Raw genomic sequence first — 21,350 nt, 5'->3', positions numbered from 1 at the left:
GGCATTTAAATACGTAAAAGCATTACAGAATATGGAATCAAAGCTCTGTAATTAATTAAACTTCATAGGAAGTGCTAACATGTATTTCCTGAATTAGTGTGGTAGCAGATGTGTATAACTTAAGAATGAACTAATCAACTTAATTTATATCTGTCATTTGTTCTCATTCATTGTTATCAGCCCTCTTCAAACTAACACTCTACAAAAATCAAAAGATTTGAGTGACAAAAATCTTTTGATTTGAGTGCAGTACACTGGACTGTACATTTAACACTGAAATTAATAAAAAATATCCTTAAGCAAAACAATCTTCTTCAGGTACTTCAGGTACTTCAGGTAGAACAGTTCCGAAGTACTTCTGGATTTTATTTCAATTTAAACTTTAATACAATTTTGTGAAAACAATCTATTCATGTAATTAGAGATAGCCCAAGACCCATATTTGTATTTAAAGCTGTATTTAAGAGGACAGTAACCCAATTTCTTTTCATTAGTGTTGTACTGACTGACAATCAAATTCCTATTCAAAGATCAGAAAACCAGTATCAGCCAAATCAGCGGACCTCATTCACTTACTACCTTTCTTTATTTAAACAAAACAAGGGACATAGAATGTAACTTACTGTTCTAATGAAGGGTTACAAATACAGACTGAAAAAGCTAATTAACCCTTTGAGAAGAGTGCATTTCTGAAATAAACTGCTGTTTTACTAAAACATTTCTTGAGATCAAGCTTGAAATAGCGCTATATATTCCACTTGAGTTTGAAAAGTCAAAGCATCCTTACTCAGCTATAACAATATACAGCTTCAGTAGCTTATTTTAATGGGTATAGTAGCTTTGTAGAGGATTGTTTGTGAATATAATACATACATAGTGCTAAGTTTTACATTTTATTTGAATGACTTTTAATGTTATGCAAAATAAATTGTTATGTTACATCCACTGTGACATCAACTAAAATGTGAACTAGTTTGCATAGGTTAGAACTTTGGGCAGCATGATGTTGCTCTAGTCCACCAAGGCTTAAATATTCACAGTGTAGAGGAAGAAACAGGAATTAAAGCATTTCTACTAAAATATATTTTAATAGCTGGTGTTAACTTTCTGCATAACAAAAGCCAAATTAAGATGATACATCATATGATCCAAGAGTAAGTATATCTGTCCTTTGAAAAACAATTGTTACCTTCAGAACTATATACTCCCAAATACAGTAGTTTTGCAAAATAACTAAAACTTTTACACACTTGAAAGCAAACATAAGCCAAACTGCACAGCGGTTCATTTTTGCTTTTTATATCACACTGCAAAAACCAACAGCTGAGATTTTCCACATCATGCTAATCAATGTCAATACAGTCATTGCTGTCTTCCAATGGTCTAGCAATTTCTAAGAGTACTATTAAATACACATGATTGAAATGCTACAGTATAGCTTATTTTCCCCTCTAAAATAATAATTAAACAAATGTCAACAACAACTGGATTACAACTTAAGTACAATATGCAAATTCTATTTATCAGACACAAGAAGCATATGAAATTCCTTTCAATATACTGTTGTAATGCAGGCAGTTTAGGAAATACAGCTTTCAGGTTTTCTTTCAAAAGGGGAGATGGGATTCCTATTGCATAAAGCTGGAGAAAATCACTAAAGCATTGCAAAATGGTTTACTCTTCTACAGTTCACCAGTACTTCGCATCTGCCAGCACATCAGTTTGGAGATCTTTCAACAGCATCTTTTGTCTGTTTCAGTATGTTATTTAAACATTTACTAACTAAAGCTTATTCTGTATTTTAAATGGAGTATTAATCAACATAATTAAAATCTAACATTTTATACCCTGTACCACTTTCTGCCAAAGATTTACATAATATCATTTCTTTTTCATTGTACAAGATGGCATGCCATCACTGTACAATAAAAACTAAAATTATTACCTTTTCCAAACATTGGAGACCTTCTGCATCCCCAAGAAACACTCAGTATGGACACATTTGTCACAAATACAATCCATGGGAGGTGAATCTCTGTCAAATCTCAATCTGTTGAAGTGGTTTATGGTACATCAAATGTAATCAAGAAAACCCTGTTTCATTAAGATTAAATGCTAATGTTCCGTAATGAAAAATGCAGTATCTGTAAGTAGCTTTGTTTAGAAAATGAAGATTAGCCAGGCAAGAAAGTGTAATGAAAAGCAAGGCACCCATTTGTTCTTGTGTATATGTATGAATATGCTCTATGTAATGTTCTATATTTATACATAGATTAGAAAGAATGTTAGCATAACTTCTTTGTTTCAAAAATGCTTAAGATGGAAATGTATGAACTTCCAGCCTGAACTTTGGAATATCTTGGGAAATTTGGCTCCTTAGAACTCTTTCCCCAGAAAAATGTTGTTAACAGGAAAAAAGCACAGTGAGAAGAACATGCTGTGTTAAAAAGGGACACACACTTTAAAGGTGACAGGACAGCATACAACATCTGTTCACCCCTACATACCACTGCATGTAACAGGCTCCAACACATGCCTTGTAAAATTTGTGCTGGCACAATTTGGTTGCTGACTTACTCTTCCTACACTGCAAATTTTAGATCTTATAAAGCATTTTGAAAATAGCACTCTGATAATTTGTGGCCTTTGACAGCACTGATTAGAACAAATTTGCCCAGTGGGAAAAAAGTTTGTTTTATATTAAAAAAGAGGAAACATTCCAAATGAACAATAATTACTGAGTACATATAACATAAAAACCTGACCACATAAATGAGTACCTTAAAACAGATCTTAATAATTCTGCTGACATACCACTTTCGTGAGAAATACCATTCATATACTGCTTTGCTTTCCTGACCTTTTTTATTTTGCAATTGCTTTAGGTGCTTTGCCAGGTTACTGAATATTCAAAATTCATAAAAGAAATATTATTTTGGTTGTTTAGCACAACACAGTTCTCCAATGAGATCAAATGCTCACTTTCTGATTTACTTTTCATTAGACATTCAACACTGAAAGCCATCTCCTCACTTAGGATGAAAGCTAGTGTTGAGACTTTGTTTTTCGTAAGTGACTAAAAATTGCAACTTGATGCAAAATATCTGTTCACTGCATTTCGTTGCATTCAAGTCTGGTTAGTAAACTGCCAACTTGTTTGTATTGCTGTCAGCATTACAGAGCTAATAGAGCAGCACAGCAGCAAGCGATATCCAATTCTGCCCCAGGCATCATCAGAAAGATTTGCCAGCCACTATAAGATAGGATTTCTCTCTTTGCTGTTGATGGCTGGTGATGAAAACCAATGCACAAACAGACTGCTTTTTTGAGAGTTTCTAGCTGTGCCTACTGCAGCAGCCTTTTGAAAAATCTATTTGACTTGCAAAGCAAGCAAATTTAATGTGGAAGTCAACGGCAATGCATAAGGGTCTGTTACAGCCCTTGTCTTTCAAGAATTTTAAATGACAGCAGTTTAAGCCATACAGATTGCACATTTACAGGCTCACATTTCTGGTTTTAAACCACTTTTTTCGAAGTTAGAAGCTCCCAGTCAGCTTTGGCCTTGAAATTAGGCAGCAGACAAGAAAGTACAGACGATTTCACAACCTTTTTCTTTTTTTTTTTTTTTAAATGCAGTCATCCCACCCTCTGTTTGGCAGCCTGGGACTTGCCCCTTCTTAACAACAGAGAAAAAAAAAAAAAAAAACCTGCTTAAACTCCTCAATTCCTAATTGTATGCAGAAATGGTGCTAGAAAGTATTTGCGCTGACAGCTTTCAGTTGCTTTAACAAATCCATACTGCCTTCCTTCTTTGTTGTTTAAACAGACATGGCAGACTTCCTGATTTTGTGAAATATGAAATACAAAATTATTTATAAATTCTATAATTAATTCTACTCTTAACATTTCAGAAATGGGAGAATGTCAGTGCAGGATCAACATGACATCTACTCCAAAATTAACTTATTTCTCATATAGTTGAATACCACAAATCATATGGTCAGCAAAAAAATATTATTTCTTCACGTTTGTATGCATCCACATGAGTAAGTTCCCACATGAATCGCTAATTCTCTTGTCCTTCCTCACAGAGTTTCATCTGAGAGGGAACATAGCACCTTCCTGGCATCCCCTTAAAGCAAGAGAAACTTCCTTGTATTTCAAGTCCATGACACAACCTTTCTTACAGGTCTGCTATGTCACTCTCCTCTCAACCTCACAGACAGAGACCTGGCTCCTTCACTTGCTAATCATAAGTTAATGGGTACCAAGGAGCAAACGTGAACGTCTGTCAGCAAAATATTGTTACTGTTTTCTACTCATGGCAGAAACTGAAGCTTAATGAGATAGAATATGTGGGACTTTTGGTTGGCTAGTTTTCCCTTCAGCTTCAGTTATGAAAAAGAACAAATATTTAAAAAAGGAAAAAAGTTGTGTTTCTCCTTCATTAATAATATTGAAAGCATACAACTCACTGGCAGATGGTCAAAAATTTTGGAGGAAACTGAAATAGGCCATTGAGCTGAAATGCACTACAATAACCAGAGCTCTTCTCCACTCTTCAATGGAGGTGCAAGTATTTCTGCAGCAGGATAGGTATATTAGCTCATTAGCAAGGCAGCCATTAAGCAAGTTACTTGTGGTAAGATGGAGGGATGTGCCTGCATGCGTCGTGTGACTGCACAGCACCAGGGCCTCACACACACTATTTACATAGTACAGGGGAAAGTAAAGGAAGTAACACTGCCCTAATGGAAGTTTATATTTAAATGCAAAGTATTATTTGAAGGAAACAGAAGACTTGATAGCTTTTATATTCTAGATAATTTCTGCAAGGAATTTTCTGTGGGAAAGATACTGAAGAACCATGAAACCAGGCATGGATCTAACTGATGGACTAGGATGCAAGCAAAGCTGATCGAAGAGGTCACTGTGAAAAACATAAAATGAGTAATCCAGAAACAAATGCAGGTGAGAGTTGGGAAATTTTTATTGTCAAAATAAACCTTTTTATTGTAAGGCTGCTGGGCAGTAGGTTTGTTTGTTTTTTACGAATGTATTACTTGGCATTATTTCAAATGATTAAATTCTCTAACATGTTAATTTTTATGAGGATGCTAACTTCTCAAACATTAGACATCCCCCATAAGAAGTGAATCAATTTTATGGTTACTGTAAAGAGAAACAGCCTCTCAGATGTAGGGAAAAGGTATTTCCCCTTTACAGCTAATTGATTTTATAGGATTAGCAGCACCAGGCTTCCATATATATTTTTTTTATTTTATTTTGGGGGAGCACTATTATAAGCAATGCTGTTTTCAAAGCTCTTGTTGTTTATTCATCCTTATTTAAAGGACTCTAAATTGGATTCTGAGTGAAAATGAAGACTGTCATAGTAGTGATAAAGTAATGAACATGTGGTCTTAAAAGATTCTTCTGACTTTTTCTAAAAGATTAGATTTTGAGTAAATCATAACAAAGCTCAAAGGACTAGAGACAAAAATTAGTTAACAAACTCAATATAATTTGCTGGAAGCATTCCTGTTTTCCCAGTTCTCTGAACAGTACCATACATCCAGCCATCATCAATTGGTTGCACGTTGATAATATAGTCACCATCCCTGAAGGAAACTTCATCTTCATCTTGAGCACTGTAGTCGTACATAGCTCTGTATGTTCTCTGTTGAAGGAAATAAAACAAATCCGTAAAGTCTCAGGCCTAAGCAGAAATAGTTTCTCTCTCTTCTTTACTCAGAGAAAAAGAAAAAAAAGAAAAAAAAAAAAAGAGCAGGAAAAAGAACAGAGGGAGCAAGGCAGAGGCAGAAATCACACAAATTATTCGTTGAATAGAAGCAATACACCTCTTGTCCTGTCAAATATTCAAATAATAGTCGCATTTTCTGAGTACCAGAATAATTATTTTTGTGAATCTACGTAGTTCAAAGCCCTCATGTAAACAAATATCAGGCTACTCACTATCTCTTGAAATATTCCAGCTGTTGTTTCACATATTCACTAGTAACATTTCTATGTCCTGCCGCAGCCTGTTTCTATAGCCTCTTTGCATAATTCCCAAAAAGGTTCTCCTATATCTTCACTACAGATCATTAACTTTTTCACCTCTTTGAAGGTGAAAAATCATCACATTGGATTCTTTCTCTAAATCAAGAATTACAAATATTTTTATTATCTAATGAAAACAAGACAAAAAATGTAAAAGTCTGCAAAAACAATGTTTATGAAACTCATTTTTACATACTCAGATAAAAAATTGATCTGAACAGAACAAGAATTTCTTTAGTTAGCTAAGCCAAATTCTTCTACAAATTCTTCTTCTGTCTGTAAGCAAAGATTTCCAATTTCTTTCTAAACAGAGTATTTATTTCCTCTGACAATTTACAAACTGCTATCGTTTATTCATTTTTGAATTCCCAAGAGTGCTTTCTTTTCCTTTCCCTGTCTCTCAAATGAAATCAAGAGCAATTCAACCATCACTGATAGTAACCAATAGCCCCATCAGATATATATTTATTTTTATACGTTACTATATCTAGACAAATTTTTGTGATAAAATGTTTTAAAGAGTAAAAACTGTTTTCCTAGCTGAGGAATACAACCCTGGATTAGTTTTAGTTCCATCTGATATATGGTATTTGAGTTTCTTTTTTAATGAAATGATTTTTAGAAATGATGGAGTTTCACATACACACAGTGACTAGGTCATTTGTTCATCATAGGGCATCATCTAACCCAAACATGATGTAGCAACTCATTACTGCTTCCATGCAAGAAAATGTACTTTTTGGTCTTGACTCTGGCTTTATCATTGGTACAGCAGATTAAACATTAGAGGAAGTAACTCCTTGTAGAATGCTACCTTGTCTGACAAGCCTACTCAAAACTGTATTTATATCTTACCCCATGCAATTGTTCTTTGCTCTGCCTCATAACGTTACTGCCCAAGTCACAGTCCTGGCTGTGCCCAAAACTGATTTTCAGCCTGAGGTATATGGTTCTTAGTAGTTCTTCCACAAGTTCCAAGGGTACATGGAAGGTGATTAAAAAAAAAAAAACACCACAAAGAAAACAGCTGGGATAGTTCTATCACCACCAAAAAAATCCCCTAACAATTCACAAACCAGAAAACTAGTAGTCAGAAGATCACAGGGAATGGTCTCTACCTTTGAGAATGCATATCAAATGATCTTTCCACTAAGCCTTGAAGCTAACTCCAAAACCAGTGAAAGATACGCTACTATAACAAGCTCAGCAGCAGTTAGTCCTTTAAGTAGTTTGTTTCCAAAAAAAGCATTCATTTAATATAAATGGTGCTAAGTTCATACGTGGCCAGAGGCAGGGAATGAATTTTCCTTTGAGCCATCCTTACAGCATCTCCTTTAAATGGGCAAAGACAGCAGAAGAGGTTAAATGTACTATAAGACTAACATACACTGGAAAAATCAGAGAATATGCTCAGCCAGAAGGACGTTCTCTCATCCTTAGAACATCATGGTGTAGAACATACTACTGCTGTCTCCTTTGTTGGTGGCAAAGGTGTGAAGACAAGCTGGTAATTTTAAACTTAAAAAAAATTATTAGGGCCCTAAATGCTGCTGAGAAACCTAAATTTATGGCCTTAACACCTAATTAGGTGCTGAATGGCTGTCAGGAGAAATCTCCATAATAATCCTGTTAGATTTTAATGCCTAATTATCACTTCAGAATGTAGTCAGGGCTATATAATTGAGAATTACAATGCTTAAAGGACTGAAAGCAGAGATTTTTAAAATGCATTTTAGTGAATTATTCTTCTGTCAGTAGTGAGTTTAGCAGGTCTGAAAGCAAAAGAGGATATAAGAAAAGGTTGGGGTCAAATAGGCTCTTATCTCCTACCTCCAAAGGTCTAATCTGTAGCTTCTGCTTAGAAAAAACAGTAAGCTTTGAGCTTATGAAGCACTGAAGCCTAGCTGTCATATTCCCAGCTTCGCACCCAGACATGAGATAAAACATGCATATTTCCAATTCATCCATCAGTTTATCCTTATCTTCTGGATCAGTCCTTGCCACGAAGAGTACCGGTTGCAGTGGCCTTTACACAGAGCAGCTATCAGGGAAAGCCAACTTGCAATGTGGATTTTGTTTTCCCACCACTTTTAGACATCTGAAGGCTTTCCAAAGAGGTAAACACAGCCTGGCTGAAGCCTTCAGGGAGCTGCTACAAAGCATTCTGTACAGTGAGCACCAATTTAATTCAGCCCATTACGCAAAACTGCTTGTAGAAAGTCAGAAAAAGCTGAGAATCATAAATAACACAATTCATACAGGAAAAAAATTACTCAGAAACTGTGTTAGGATCACAGGCTGCCATCAATCTTGAGTCTGCATGAATCTTTGCACTTCAGCACATACCCAGCCATAGGCTCTGAGACACCCTTGTGCCACTCTAACACCTGAGCGTAACTTGCCCTGCACATATGGACAAGCTGCACAGGCTAAAGAAAAGTCTTTTGATGTGACAGCAGAAAGACCAGGGAGCACACCAGGTTTGTAACTGTGTCAGATATGCCTCTTTTGGAGCAGAATAGCCACCCTAAGGGTGGTGAGATTAGGACTGTCTTCCTCACCAGGCTGCCAAGTTAACAGGCAGCACCAGGAGAGCAGTCCTCGATTTTCTCCCTCCAAAAATGTTCAGTTTCTTGTCTTCAAAGAAACTCAGTCAAACAGCAACAAAATCAGTTCAAACCACGACATTCACTGGTTTCGTTTTTTTCTGATGATAAACAGCTATTATCACTCAAAAGAATGTCTAGTAACATCGTTGTTTCACAAAAGGGATAAGAAATCCTGCTGAAGGGAAAGACAGTCTATTCTTCATATTTCAAATGCTTTAACTTCACTCCCTTCTCTTTCTTGATACCTTCACATTCCCAGTTATGAAAGGAGGCAAATGATGATTCTCAATTCTGACTGAAATAATACTGTTTCAACAGGCAGCCCATCAGGCAAGTCAGTTTGAGATAGAAAAATAAGGCAAACAGTGGCTTTCCACCTATTCACAGAGCTATAAGGTTTGCTAAGTGGATTTCTAGATTTTCAGGCATTTCCATTCCAGCATTTGAAGGCTGTTTGCTTTGCTTCCCATTCACTAGCAAACTTGCTGGCAAAGCCCAGGTTTCCAGCTCCCCCACTCTTTTCGCTCTGGCAGGGAAATCAGTCAGATTCCCAGGCACCTTGGGATACCCTTTGAAATGAAAGGCTGATTCCAGCATCAACCATCTCATAGGTGTCATGCAGGTACCTAAAGAGTTTCTCAGGTTATTGGCTCACCCAAAGATGCAAGGATCTGGATCCTAGAATTCCCAGCAAGTTAGCCCCCTCAGCTCCAAGCAGATAAGAAAACAGACCTCCCCCAAACCACCTTTATAATATAAAATACCATAGAGTTTCAGTCTTAAAGAAAATACAACTTCTTGTCAAAGGGATAACTCACTTTTTCTTTCAGCTCAACAAAAACTTCCTTTCTCTAGCAAGCTTTTAGGTTTGGTTCATAATTAAATACTTCACCTCTAAACAAGGTGAAAGAGGTAATGAATACACACTGATTTAGAACAGTTCAGCAAGTTTATACTCTTACGGTAAAAGGTGATGAGATCTGCACTGCAAAATCTGTATGCAGTGATACGATAACAAAAATATGATAACTATTAAATATAACTTCATATATAAAGAATTCAAACATAAAAATGTTCAACAGTCCCTCTGCCACTCCCTTCCCACCTCCAAAGAAAAAAAAAAATAGCTGTATACCCATTCAGTTCTCCTTCATGTTTCTTTTCAGAACTGAAAATTCATTCCAGCCTTAAGTTCCCATTCACCACAATCAGGAACTTCATGATTGTGGCCATGGTTTGATGATAAAGCATTTTTTCTATTTCCTGACAGTGTAACTCAATTTGGATCACACACAAGTGGGTACATGACTTTTCTGTTGAATTAGAAAGGGCACACCAGTACAGAATCTAAGCTAGTTTTCTACAGGATGAGTAATAAGGATGGGCAGAGAGTCTGCTAGTACAAAATGAGCAAGTCAAAAATTTTAAAATGAATTTATACCGACAGAATGATCTTATGAAATTGGTGTTCTTCATCCCACACTAGGAGTCCGATTTCATCTCACAGCATAAAATCAAAGGTCACCTTGTACTATCCAATAATTTACTACTTTTCTCAGGTAGAAGATGCACTTACTCTTCTGCCTTCTGGAGACTGTAAGTACATTTTTATAATACATTCTGACATTAAAGTTCTTGTCACTGCCCTCAGTCACTTAATACCTCTCCTACATTTGGACTATCACAATTAGAACTAGGACAGTCAAGTAGTCCAACTGTAGAGCTCAAGGGACCAATTCACTCATATTTAAGACATATCACAATGGCTGATAATGTTGCTTGCCAAACATAATTGGTTATTAAATCCAATACTCACCAGGCCTGCTGAATGAGGCTGTGAATGCACTGACCTCATAGACGACATACTGGTCTGGTGCATGTATCCATATCCTTGGGACTGGCTTTGCTGATATGCCCCAGGGAGAACAGGGGCTGTGTGGTAAGGAAATAGACACACATTAATGGAAGGTTTTTTTAAAAAAGTCCTCATCAAGCAATTTGTAGAACCTGAAGATTATTTGCATTGTAAATAACAATTCCTCAGTAAGAAATAGTGAATTCAGAATTATGTGCATGCACAACATAAGGCTTTCCATATGTTGATTATACATACATGTAGGCAAAGCTACAGCAATATATCCACAAACTATCAAGGTTAGATGGAAGGAAAAGCTTAACATACCTTGCAGAGTCTAACTATAAAAAGGCATCCTGAAGCTTGAGACACCACTAACTCAACACTGATATTGCCATCAGTGACACGCTAAATGTTATGGGCCATAAACTGCCATTTTTTTTCAAGGCAAGAATGATACATAAACCTAGATGCTTAAAGATTTCAAAAGTGCTCTAATTGGAAATAACCATGATTAATTCCTAACTCATTGCAAACTAACTTTTACTTACAGGTCTATGTATGAACAAAGAAAAACTGATTCAAAGCAAGAGACAAGAAGGTAAACCTGTGAGTCCACAGCTGGGTTTCTTAGTTTACACTGATTCCATCAACATTCTTTGCCAAGCATAGATATCAATGGTTATTTAAATCTTTCCAAGTCCACTTCTTTAGCTGTCTTCCTCTTGACGACACAACTACTTCTCTTCAATGCATATTTTGTTTCCATTATTTTTAACAGTTCTGTTTTAGGAATTCTATTATCTATAGGTCAGTGATGAATACCTGTACTTTCATTGTACCAAGAGCCACTGAAAGAGTTACTACAACCAAGGATTCCCTAAATCTGTTGTTTGCATAAGTAAACCCTTATCTGTTCAAACATCTGAATATGACAACAGACTGATTCAGGATGTATTAAAAACATGTGACCAAAACCCTCTAAGAAACAAGCACTGCACAGGTTCGTATTCACTAGTTTTCCAGTAGGCCCAGGAAGCATTTTTAAAGCAAAATTAACACTGAAGTGGCTGTCAAAATCTAAAGTTGAAAAGTTTAGTCACTTCATGTTTGTCTATGTTTTGCAAATACTTGCAAAAATTAAGAAATAAAGGAGGAGCAGGGAAAAAAAAATATATATGTATATATATATATATGACAACATAACAAGTACTTCTATCTACAATAATAATGCTCTGTCCTTCTCTCCTTCCTGAGTGATCAGGATAACAAATGAATGTTGACTACTGAGAAACTATTTGCTGAAATATTTCTAGAAGAGAGGTCAGCTTTGTGCTTTCAGTGAAGTGTTTTACATAATCTCCTTCCCCAGCAAACAGCATTATTGATTTCAACGAAGTTTTTTCTGAAGACATTCATTTAGTTTTACTTGGCATATTCGAATTCACTAAGTATGTAATTATGATTTGGGATGATATTTTTCATTCTACTGTATTTTTATGATAAATAACACTGCATATTTAGCCAGATTTTTTCTGATTTAGAAAATATGTTGCAAACTACTGTAATGAATAGATTGCTTTGTTAAGTGAGTGAAATTAAAGAGATACACAGTCAGATGCAACACTGGAACATGATGAATAATGGATGTTTTAGAAGTGCCAAGTTCATTCTAATGACATATGAGTACAAAGACATTTTAAAGCAGTTTAATCATCAGAGAATTGCTGCTTATTAACACACTCACAGGATTATCATGCATTAAGTGAATAGTCCTGAGTAGTTCATCAAATAATTTATGTTTCAGTGTTGTTTCAAGATATTTGCACATGACCAGGTACATTCCTTCATAAGAAAATAAGAGAAAAATACAATTTAATCAAAGGTTCTGCGATCAAGCCAGAATTAGTATATTTTATCTAAATCAAGGCCAGCATAAACATAGACCACTTCACAGAAGACAGCAGAGCCTCATCTCCTCATACCAGCAGTAAATTTGCCATGTGGGTTCAAAACCGAGAACAGCTTGAACATTTTAACTTCATATTCCTATTCCTTCATTTTAACTTCATAATCATATTCCTAGGAAGTTACCTGAAGCAGACACTGGCTGCTGATCAGTCAGCGTCCTGACTGCTCTGCAGCCACAAAGGGCTGTGGCTTTTCCTTGGCGGGGATAGACACCCTACCCTGAGCATCCCTTCCTTCTTCCTAAAAGACATGAAGGTGCCAGGAGAAACTGTTGACTCTTGATTCCTTCCCCAAAATGGATCTTTCTTAATTCCTACCAATCATCCCATCAGTTTAAGGCTAACTTAATGGTCTGCTTCATTATACCCTCCAGGCTGACAAGTTTATTTTGGGGAAGGTAACCCATGCCTCCCACCTGTGTGACACTCATAAGCAGTGGGTCTGAGATGTGCTTTCCTCTTCTGCAGTCAGCTTCTCACAAGCTGACAGAATTCTGTCAAACTGTCTCAAAAGAATCTGCTTGCTATTTTCCCTGCAACAACAGAAAACATAAACCCAGGGAAATAAAACATATCTTCCAAAGCACTGAAGATTCTAGGAAGCATCTGAGAACCTTCTAGACAAACAAGAAGGAATTTCTAGGATCACATCGCTTCAATAAGTATCCATCAGTCTTATTGAGAGAGTATATTTGAAATCAGTGTTGAAGACGATTGAATGATTCCACACATTTTTCCCTTAAAAGAATACTACATTAGGGCAGCAAAAAAATAAAGAAATCAAACAACAGTTTTTAACAAAACATTTAAGAAAAACAGTTAAGCAACCTTCAGACAGTTGTCTATTTGGAAGAAAATGGGGAAGCACAAAATAAACAGATCAGTGGAGAGACATCAGTTCTGAGCTCTGTTTTTAGTGACACAAAAATAACTCAAAGTGAGATTAAATGATGCAGAAAAAAAGAGTTTGACTTTCCTTCATCATCATCATCAAGAGTTACCTGCAATCTTTTGGCTCATACCAAAGTACAAAGTTCTATAACATCACTGACTGCAGCAGCAGCAAAAACAATGGTTTTAGTTAACCTAAGGGGACAATAAAACACAGCGGTGGAACATGAAATTCATTTAGCTGAAGCCAGATTTATTGGTGAGGGATCTGAGGGCTGACCATAGCTCCCAGAAGTATAGGTGGAAGTTTCTTCTTGTTGCATTAAGACTTTACCAGATGCATTCTGATGTAGCAAAACTTTTTTTGTCTTTCCCCGCTTATGAATTAAGACAGATACTTATTTTAAATTACCTGCTAGAAGGAATTTATCATATTTTGCTTACTATAGGTTTTTTTTTTTTTTTTGCTTCCTCAGAGAAAAGAGAGGAAATGAATGAACACAATAAAAGACAAACACAAAGCAGCCTCCAAGAAAGAGAAGAAACTGAAAGAATGATAGTGAGTATCCGTGCACTGCAGCAGACAGCAGAGAGACATGCTTTGAGAACGACCATGAAAGAAAAAGGTCAGGCTGTAGAAATAGGAAAGGGATAATCAAGAAAGTATTACACAGCTACAAGGTTAAAAAAAAAAGCATAGAACAGTTTATGCTGAAAAAAAAAAACTCTTTCAAGGCCAGGTTCCAAGATATAATATTTTATCAACACTGTACTTAAACTCTCTTGAAGTCTCCTGTATAGCAGAACTTAGATAATCCACAGTAAAACAATGTATCCACTCCATTATCTACTGCATTTTTGCCATTTACTGTAGTACATGCCATTTACTGGACCATATGTAAAATAGCAACTCCTTCACTTATTCTTACAGGCATCGTGCAGTTTTAAGCATTTCTCTCACTTCATGCTTTGGTGTTATCTCTACTCATGGTATCACTACCAAGCTATGAAGAATGCAAAGAACTCACTAAAACATTGCAATAACAGCAGCACGACAGAGCAGAAAGAAAAAGGACAATGATTATTACTAGTTTAATTTTTGTGTTTGTAGATTTTCTGAGGAGCATAAAAATTGCAGTAAAGCTGGAATATGGCATTATCATGCATCGTTGTGCTATTGAATAGCTCCTCTAAAACAGATGAAGCTGCTGCTCCACACATATTTAGGTCCTTCCTCTGTTTTGCCTTTCTGCTGCCTTCTTCTCCACAGGTAGCATCATCCACAGCAGTCCTTATAGTCTTTCTTTAGAAAATACCTCTCTCACGGTGTTCAATTCCTTATTTCTCATGCTCTTGCCTTAGAAATCACTCAGCTATGTCCCATGGAGCAGAAAACACCATCAAAGTAGTGATGTAATAGCATGCAGGGAAGTCTACGTCTAAGAGTACACTTCTGGGGTACTCAGGTGGATGGGTCATTGCCCAAAGTGCACAACCCCTTCAACCACTTCCAAAATACATAAATCCACACCCAAGGATTCACAGCCTTAGGGTTAACTATTACTGTTGTCTTGAAGCTGGTGTGGATTAACAATGGACAACTTTTAAAAGATATCCCCAGAAAGTCTCATTGTGGCAACTTCAGTTTCAGACTCTCACTCAGTGCTTTTTTTTCTTTCAATCACTTATACCAGATGTTGGCTATTGCTCCACAACATTAAAATATTTAAAGTGCTTCAGGTTACAGTTTGTAATGCCAATCACATCCTTGAACAAAGTGGTACATTAACATCACTTAGCAAAACCAATGTATTTGAATATTTTCAAGTTTCCCCCTCTTTCCCAAATCTAACTGAATTCAGTATTTCTAATAACAAAATTACTTCCACAATAATGCACTTGACATCACTCTGGACTTGATTCAGCTACCCTTATTTGATGAAGTGGCATTTCCCCTCCAGTGTTGTGCCATCCGAGTTGTCAGCAAGACCTTTGATGAAAAGATACTGATCAACCTGATTAAGGATAGGAAAAGTGAGTGCCAAACAGACACTGGGGTGGGGAGAGCTAAAAAAAAAGAATATTTATTATTAAGTTATAATTTAAATATATTTATATAGAAATCATTATATACAATATTATTTGTAAGTAACAGGGACATCATTTCAGAGAGCTTGAAGACAAAGAAAGGAATCAAAAGTGGAACCAAAGAGACAACAGAGTACAAGAGAATCAATAAAATAAAAAGGGTCATGATAGAACAATTAAGGTTGGAAGAGACCTGAAGAGGTAAGATAGGCTGTTCCCCTGTTAAAATCGGGGCCAGATGCGAAGTAAGGTTAGGTTGCTTGGGACTTTGTGCAGTCAGTTCTGAAATCCAGATGAAGATTTCACTAACCTCTTCAGGCAACTGCCTGCCCTGTAATTCCTCCCGTTTATTTCCCTTGCTGCGTATATTGCTACACAAGTTCTTGAGATGCACTCAGCACAGTGTAGTGGTAGCCACGCAAGCATTCTGAGAAACAGTTTTAAGGAGGGGTTTTAAGAAGCCTAGTGCATTAATTCTGCAGAAGTCTACATTCTTCCAAAACATCAACATCAGGATAAATGAAACATAATTGTTGATAATTTAAAGAGAGTTTTAAAGAAGGCCTATATCACAGGCTAATCAGAAACAACTTGGCATCAGAAACTTACTTGGCAGCAAGTAAGGCAAGGCAGATACTATGAGGATAGGCTGTGAAAGGCATGAAAAGAGAAGAAAAGTGGCTCTACTGCAGTGACAGATGAGCTTTTAGCAGGCTTTTGAAGATTATATGCTAAACATCATTCTTTGTTGAGTCCACAGTTAAGAGTTTCTTTGGAAGAATTCAGCAAGAGGCAGGAGGTGACACCTGATCCCCACTGCTCACTAAGGGATGCTTAGTTCAGAAAGGGATCAGACCAGCAACATATGCAGTGCAAGAGAGGAGGCAGGACAAGGCACCCAAGGCCACAGGCTGCAGAAGGCAGCAGACTTCTAGATTGGCCCAAGGTAAGCTCCCATGGACCCCAGTTCTGTGCAAGCTCTGAGTTCAGGTCACAGCAGAACTGAGCCTCTCACAGATGCTTCCCTCAAGATGTCACAACACTCAGGTCCAAACTGCAACCCAACTAACATAGACTGCTTCTGTGTGCTAGCATGCAACCTATGTATATTTTAGGTTCTTCATACCCTAGACCACAGAATTTGAAATAGAAGTTTAGGTCTGATTAATTCGGATGTAGCCAGCATGAGCTGGTTGCCTGACATAAAAACAAGATACTGAAGAAACAGGTCAAAGAGACATCTGGAGAGACAGAATGTGGTCTGGATTATAAAGGTGCATTAATAGATCCATTAGCTTGAAGACTGGTAAGGACTCCCAGTGATGTTAGAGAGGGTGAAGAGTATATGAGGTACAGAACTCTGCAGCATCACCACAGTACTGAGTAAGCAGGGGATATTCTCTAGGGAAAAGGTTTCAAACTAAGAGGGGAGATTTAGATTGGATATAAAGAAGAAGTTTCTTACAATAAGGGTGGTGAGGCACTGGCACAGGCTGCCCAGAGAGGTGGTGGATGCCCCATCCCTGGAGACACTCAAGGTCAGGCTGGAAGGGGCTCTGAGCACCTATCAAGCTGTAGGTGTCCCTGTTCAGCAAAAGCAAGTTGGACTAGATAAAACTTTAACAGTCCCTTCCAACTCAAAAGATTCTGTGATTCTAGGGGACATAATTTTTTTTTTTAAAAAAAAGCAGCCATAGGAGTATACAGAACAACCAGAAAAGCACAGTGATACAGGCAACATCAGGAAAATCTCAGGAATGATTTTCCAGTACAGAACTCATTGCCAAAAATGCTCCTGTCCCAGACTGGGAAGAAAAGGAAAAAAAAATCACAGAGGTCTGTGTAAAAGGAAATTTTTAAAAATTGAGCAAAGAAAATTTCTGGTAAACATTTCAAAAGATCTAGATTTAATTTTGATCAATTTCAATCTTTATTATAATTTATGTTACTCTTCAGAGTGAAACATCTTTCCACATAAAGCTGGTTTCATTTTTACAAAAAAGTCAAGATATAACCTTAACAATCTCAAAACTGAATAAACTATTTTGGGGATTGTGACACCAATCACAAGTGAGCCATTCCTGTATATAAAAAATGCATTAAAATGCTATCTTCTGATGAACAACATTGAAAAATTTCCATCCAATTCTGAATTGTTTAGCATAACTTCTCAAATAGGCTAGAAAATGGCAGCACGTACTCTGCTTCATTTAAAACTGATTTTCTTATCTTTTAGAGAGTGTTATTATTTTTGAGACAGAAAGAGTAGCACAACACAGTTAAATTCACTGGGAATAAGTCAGACTGCATAAACATGCAAAACCACTAACCTGAAGACTGGAGATGCTGAGACCTGATACAGAACAGTGCTGTTTTTAGAACTGTTGAGAACAACATGGTAACACATCTTGGCATTTTCTCCTGTGCATACTGTAACTTTCCCTTCATTTTTTTTCTTCTTTTTCTCTGTTTTTCCTTTTTCTTGCCCTTTGCTTGTCAGTATGGCTGCTTTCACAGATGTCCTAGCTAGCAGGCTTGGTCTCAGTGGTGCTCTGTCAGAAGCAGCAGTTTGTCTGCATACTATCCATTACAGGAGCCAGTATTCGTTAGTAAATTGGAATATCAAACCCAGACATAATTAGGTTGTTGAAATAAAAACCTGAAATTATGGCCTAATTCACACAGGGTGCTAATAAGTACCTGTCCTGTTCATTGACCTCATTAGAAGCTCTGAACTATTTGGAGTCCATGGCAAATTTGGAACATTACAAGCTTAGGAAGTTTCCATAACCTAAATTATAAAGATATAAGAAATAAGCCGTGTAAACATCAAATCTCTGGGGGAAAAAAATGGCTCTGGGAAAAAAAAATTAACAAAATGGTTAATTTTGTATTTTAAATAACTAACATTAAGTATTTATGGTTCAAAAAAAAAATCATTTCTACTCTCAAGACTACTTACTGACATATTACAAAAGATAACACAAAATGTTTTAAACTATGCTTCATTAGTGTCATGATTAGACCAACAGACTGTTTTAAGCACAATTATTTTATAACACCATTTTATCAATAGTTAAGCCTAAATATACGTACCCACAATATAAACTGAAGTAGATTATTTTAGGATATTTATTTTATTTTAGGAACTAGTATAGCAATTCAAATATACTCATAGATGGAGTGTCCCCATTCACTTCATATGGATTACAGCAGAAACTAATGGAATATTATTTAGGAATTAATTTTCAATGGTAGCCATACAGTCCAGCGAGTTTAGCTGATGTGAGTATCAGCAGCTGTTGTATCACAATATCTCACAGTAACCCCCTTTTTTCTACTGCTATGGCAACAGGGATATAATGAAATCACATGGCATCCTGCTCTGGAATTCTGAATATGAATTGCAGCAAGGATTTGCTGTCACTGGCAAGTAAACCTTATTACAAGCTGACTTTTTTGGCCGACACTCCACCTAAACTGCAGCATGTCTCAGCTGTGAAAACACAGTACAATACGCCTTTCCTTTCCTTGCACGCAGCACCACATTCTTTTACTTATGAAGGCACAAAATGTCTGAAAGTCAGCTTGAGGCATCCTAGGTCCTAGTGGGGCCACAGAGTACCACAGGAAGCTGCAATTCCTTCTTAAATTGTGAATAGACATGTTTTTGCTCTAGGCTTCCTCACAAATGAAAAGATTTAGTAAAATGAAGATTATGTTACTACGTTACATAACCCACGTGCCTTCAATTACAGTTTGAATTCACATGTACTGAACATCAACTGTTGTCCATTTGCATTAAGAAAGAACCCTGCAAGTTCATCTTACGGAAGCCATGCTTTGATGTCTATGCAGTTGTGTATTTGCATGGTGGGTATAACCAGACTGCACAGTGGTGGAAGAATTGCAGCCACCAGGATCTAGTATGCAACTGCACATAAATTTACTGATTATATTTATTGTCTGCTGGATATAAAACCCTCGGAAGAGTATCAAATCTGCTATAAGGCACCAGTCTGAACAACAGAAACAACCACTAACAAGGGAGCCATTAACACTTCCAACTGTTGAGTCATAACAGAGTTTCCCTTCCACTTTCTGCTCGCTGACTGTTTCAAGGAAAAGGGAACATCTAACTGAGATAGCTGCAGAGCAAACAGAAGGATCTCCTGAACTGCTGCCATGCTACAGAAATTGAAAATGGGGTCTAGTCTGGATCCCCCTCCACCTGAATGCGTGGGAATTGCCATTTTATGCTGTCAGCTCTCAAGGATGTAGGAGAGAAGCACAAGAATCCAAGACAGGTAGAGGGAATCTAAGCAAAATGTTTTTGAACTGTGAAACGCAAAGCTCTCCCTGGAACATTAACTCATCCTCAGTGAGCACACACTGAAGGAAAATGAGCTTTCAGCTGAATCACAATTTCAATCTTAATGCATTACAAGCAATGTGGGATATTTAGTTTTATACAAACAGACCTAAATCAAACCTTAATCAAAACTTAACTGATGGCAAAATCTAACCTTCACTGAGTTCCATAAGAAGTTTCAAGTTTTACATTTAAAAATGATATTATACAAATACCTCATAGGAAGAGAATGAAATCTAGTTTTCTGGTCTAATTTCTCTCATAATCTGTAATAACAAAGCACTCAGTGAAAGCAGAGGACATTATCTAAGAGTCTGATCATGCAGAGTAGGACGGACAACTTGAGGTAATGCATACATGAGGTCCCACTGCTATTCTGGATTCCTAGACTTACATGGCTTAAAAGGCTGATATTGATTATTCAGAGGAGACCAAGTTATATATTAAGCATTGTCAGAAATCTTCTGTTCACAGAAATTTATTTAGAAGTTAACACATGTATAAAAAACACATTCAACCTGTTCCTAATTGAAACCTGAACTCCTGCAACTAACTTTGCATTTAATTTCCCTCAAATCTAAAGGTGGAAAGGTATCGCCGTTCTCCCAGGAAACCTCCCACTGTTTTCACAAACACTCCTGCCTGTCATTACATTATTTTTAATTTAACAAAATACATATATGCCCTTTTGAACATTAAGAATGATTGCAAAACAGAAGGCAGAAGCTGGAAAACCAAAACATACCACTTTTGAATGAAAGGTGCTGTTTTAAGAAAGGAGAAAGCTGTCTTGCTGTCCTTTTTTTTTTTGGTACAATGTGTTTAGAGCAAATCTATACAAGGAAACCGTATCATTTCAGAAAAACCTACTTGAGAGGGTAAGACTCAAAAGTCATCAGTTTTGAAGGAGTGTAAGTTCTCTAGCAATGAAAACTGCTTCTGCTAAATAATTTGAGCTATCAGATAGGTACCAATCAGATATGCATGCAGTTGTGTCCATATTACATACACAGAGAAGTATTTAGTTTAGTGAAAAGATATTACAATAGGTTTGTGGTAGAGGTATCTATTATTCAACTGCAAAGACATGTACAGCATTACTCACTTAAGAACAGAAATGCTGAAAGATGAAAAAGCAAAAATTTTATCACTATACTGTTTGTTTAGTGGAAACAACTTCCAGGTTGGCAAACTTGCTGGGGGTTGGCATGTAAAAGAGGCAAATCCAAAGTATCATCTAGTGCAAATAAAAATCTCAGAAACAGGGTAAGAGTCTGGTGGACAAGAGAAGTAGGTATGTGACCCTTACCAAGAGGGAGTCCACACTGCTGGTTTTGATGTATTCTGCCTTCTGTAGCAGTGCAGCTTGCTGATACACTTGAAAGGGGACAAGACACCCACAAAAGCCTATAGTTGTCCTGTGAAATCTAAAACCCTTCTCCTTCTAAATGCTATATTTGATTATCAGGCCCTAGGGAACAACATTATGGAAAAAGAGTTCA

General features: G+C 36.8%; 1 protein-coding gene across 1 annotated transcript in view; it reads right to left on the bottom strand.

Annotated features, from left to right (window-relative positions):
* NEBL (nebulette) overlaps positions 568-21,350 on the bottom strand; it is a 254,624-nt gene continuing 233,841 nt past the window's right edge. The window contains exons 6-7 of the mRNA XM_021386383.1: positions 10,489-10,604; positions 568-5,680 (exon numbers count right to left, since the gene is read on the bottom strand). Of these exons, the coding sequence (XP_021242058.1) occupies positions 5,504-5,680; positions 10,489-10,604 (293 nt within the window). The 3' untranslated portion in view covers positions 568-5,503. The remainder of the gene's footprint in view (positions 5,681-10,488; positions 10,605-21,350) is intronic.

This window comes from Numida meleagris, chromosome 2 (genome assembly GCF_002078875.1).
Source record: "Numida meleagris isolate 19003 breed g44 Domestic line chromosome 2, NumMel1.0, whole genome shotgun sequence".
Classification (NCBI taxonomy): Eukaryota; Metazoa; Chordata; class Aves; order Galliformes; family Numididae; genus Numida; species Numida meleagris.
Note: the sequence above shows the minus strand (reverse complement) of the source record. Positions and strands in the feature narration are given on the sequence as shown.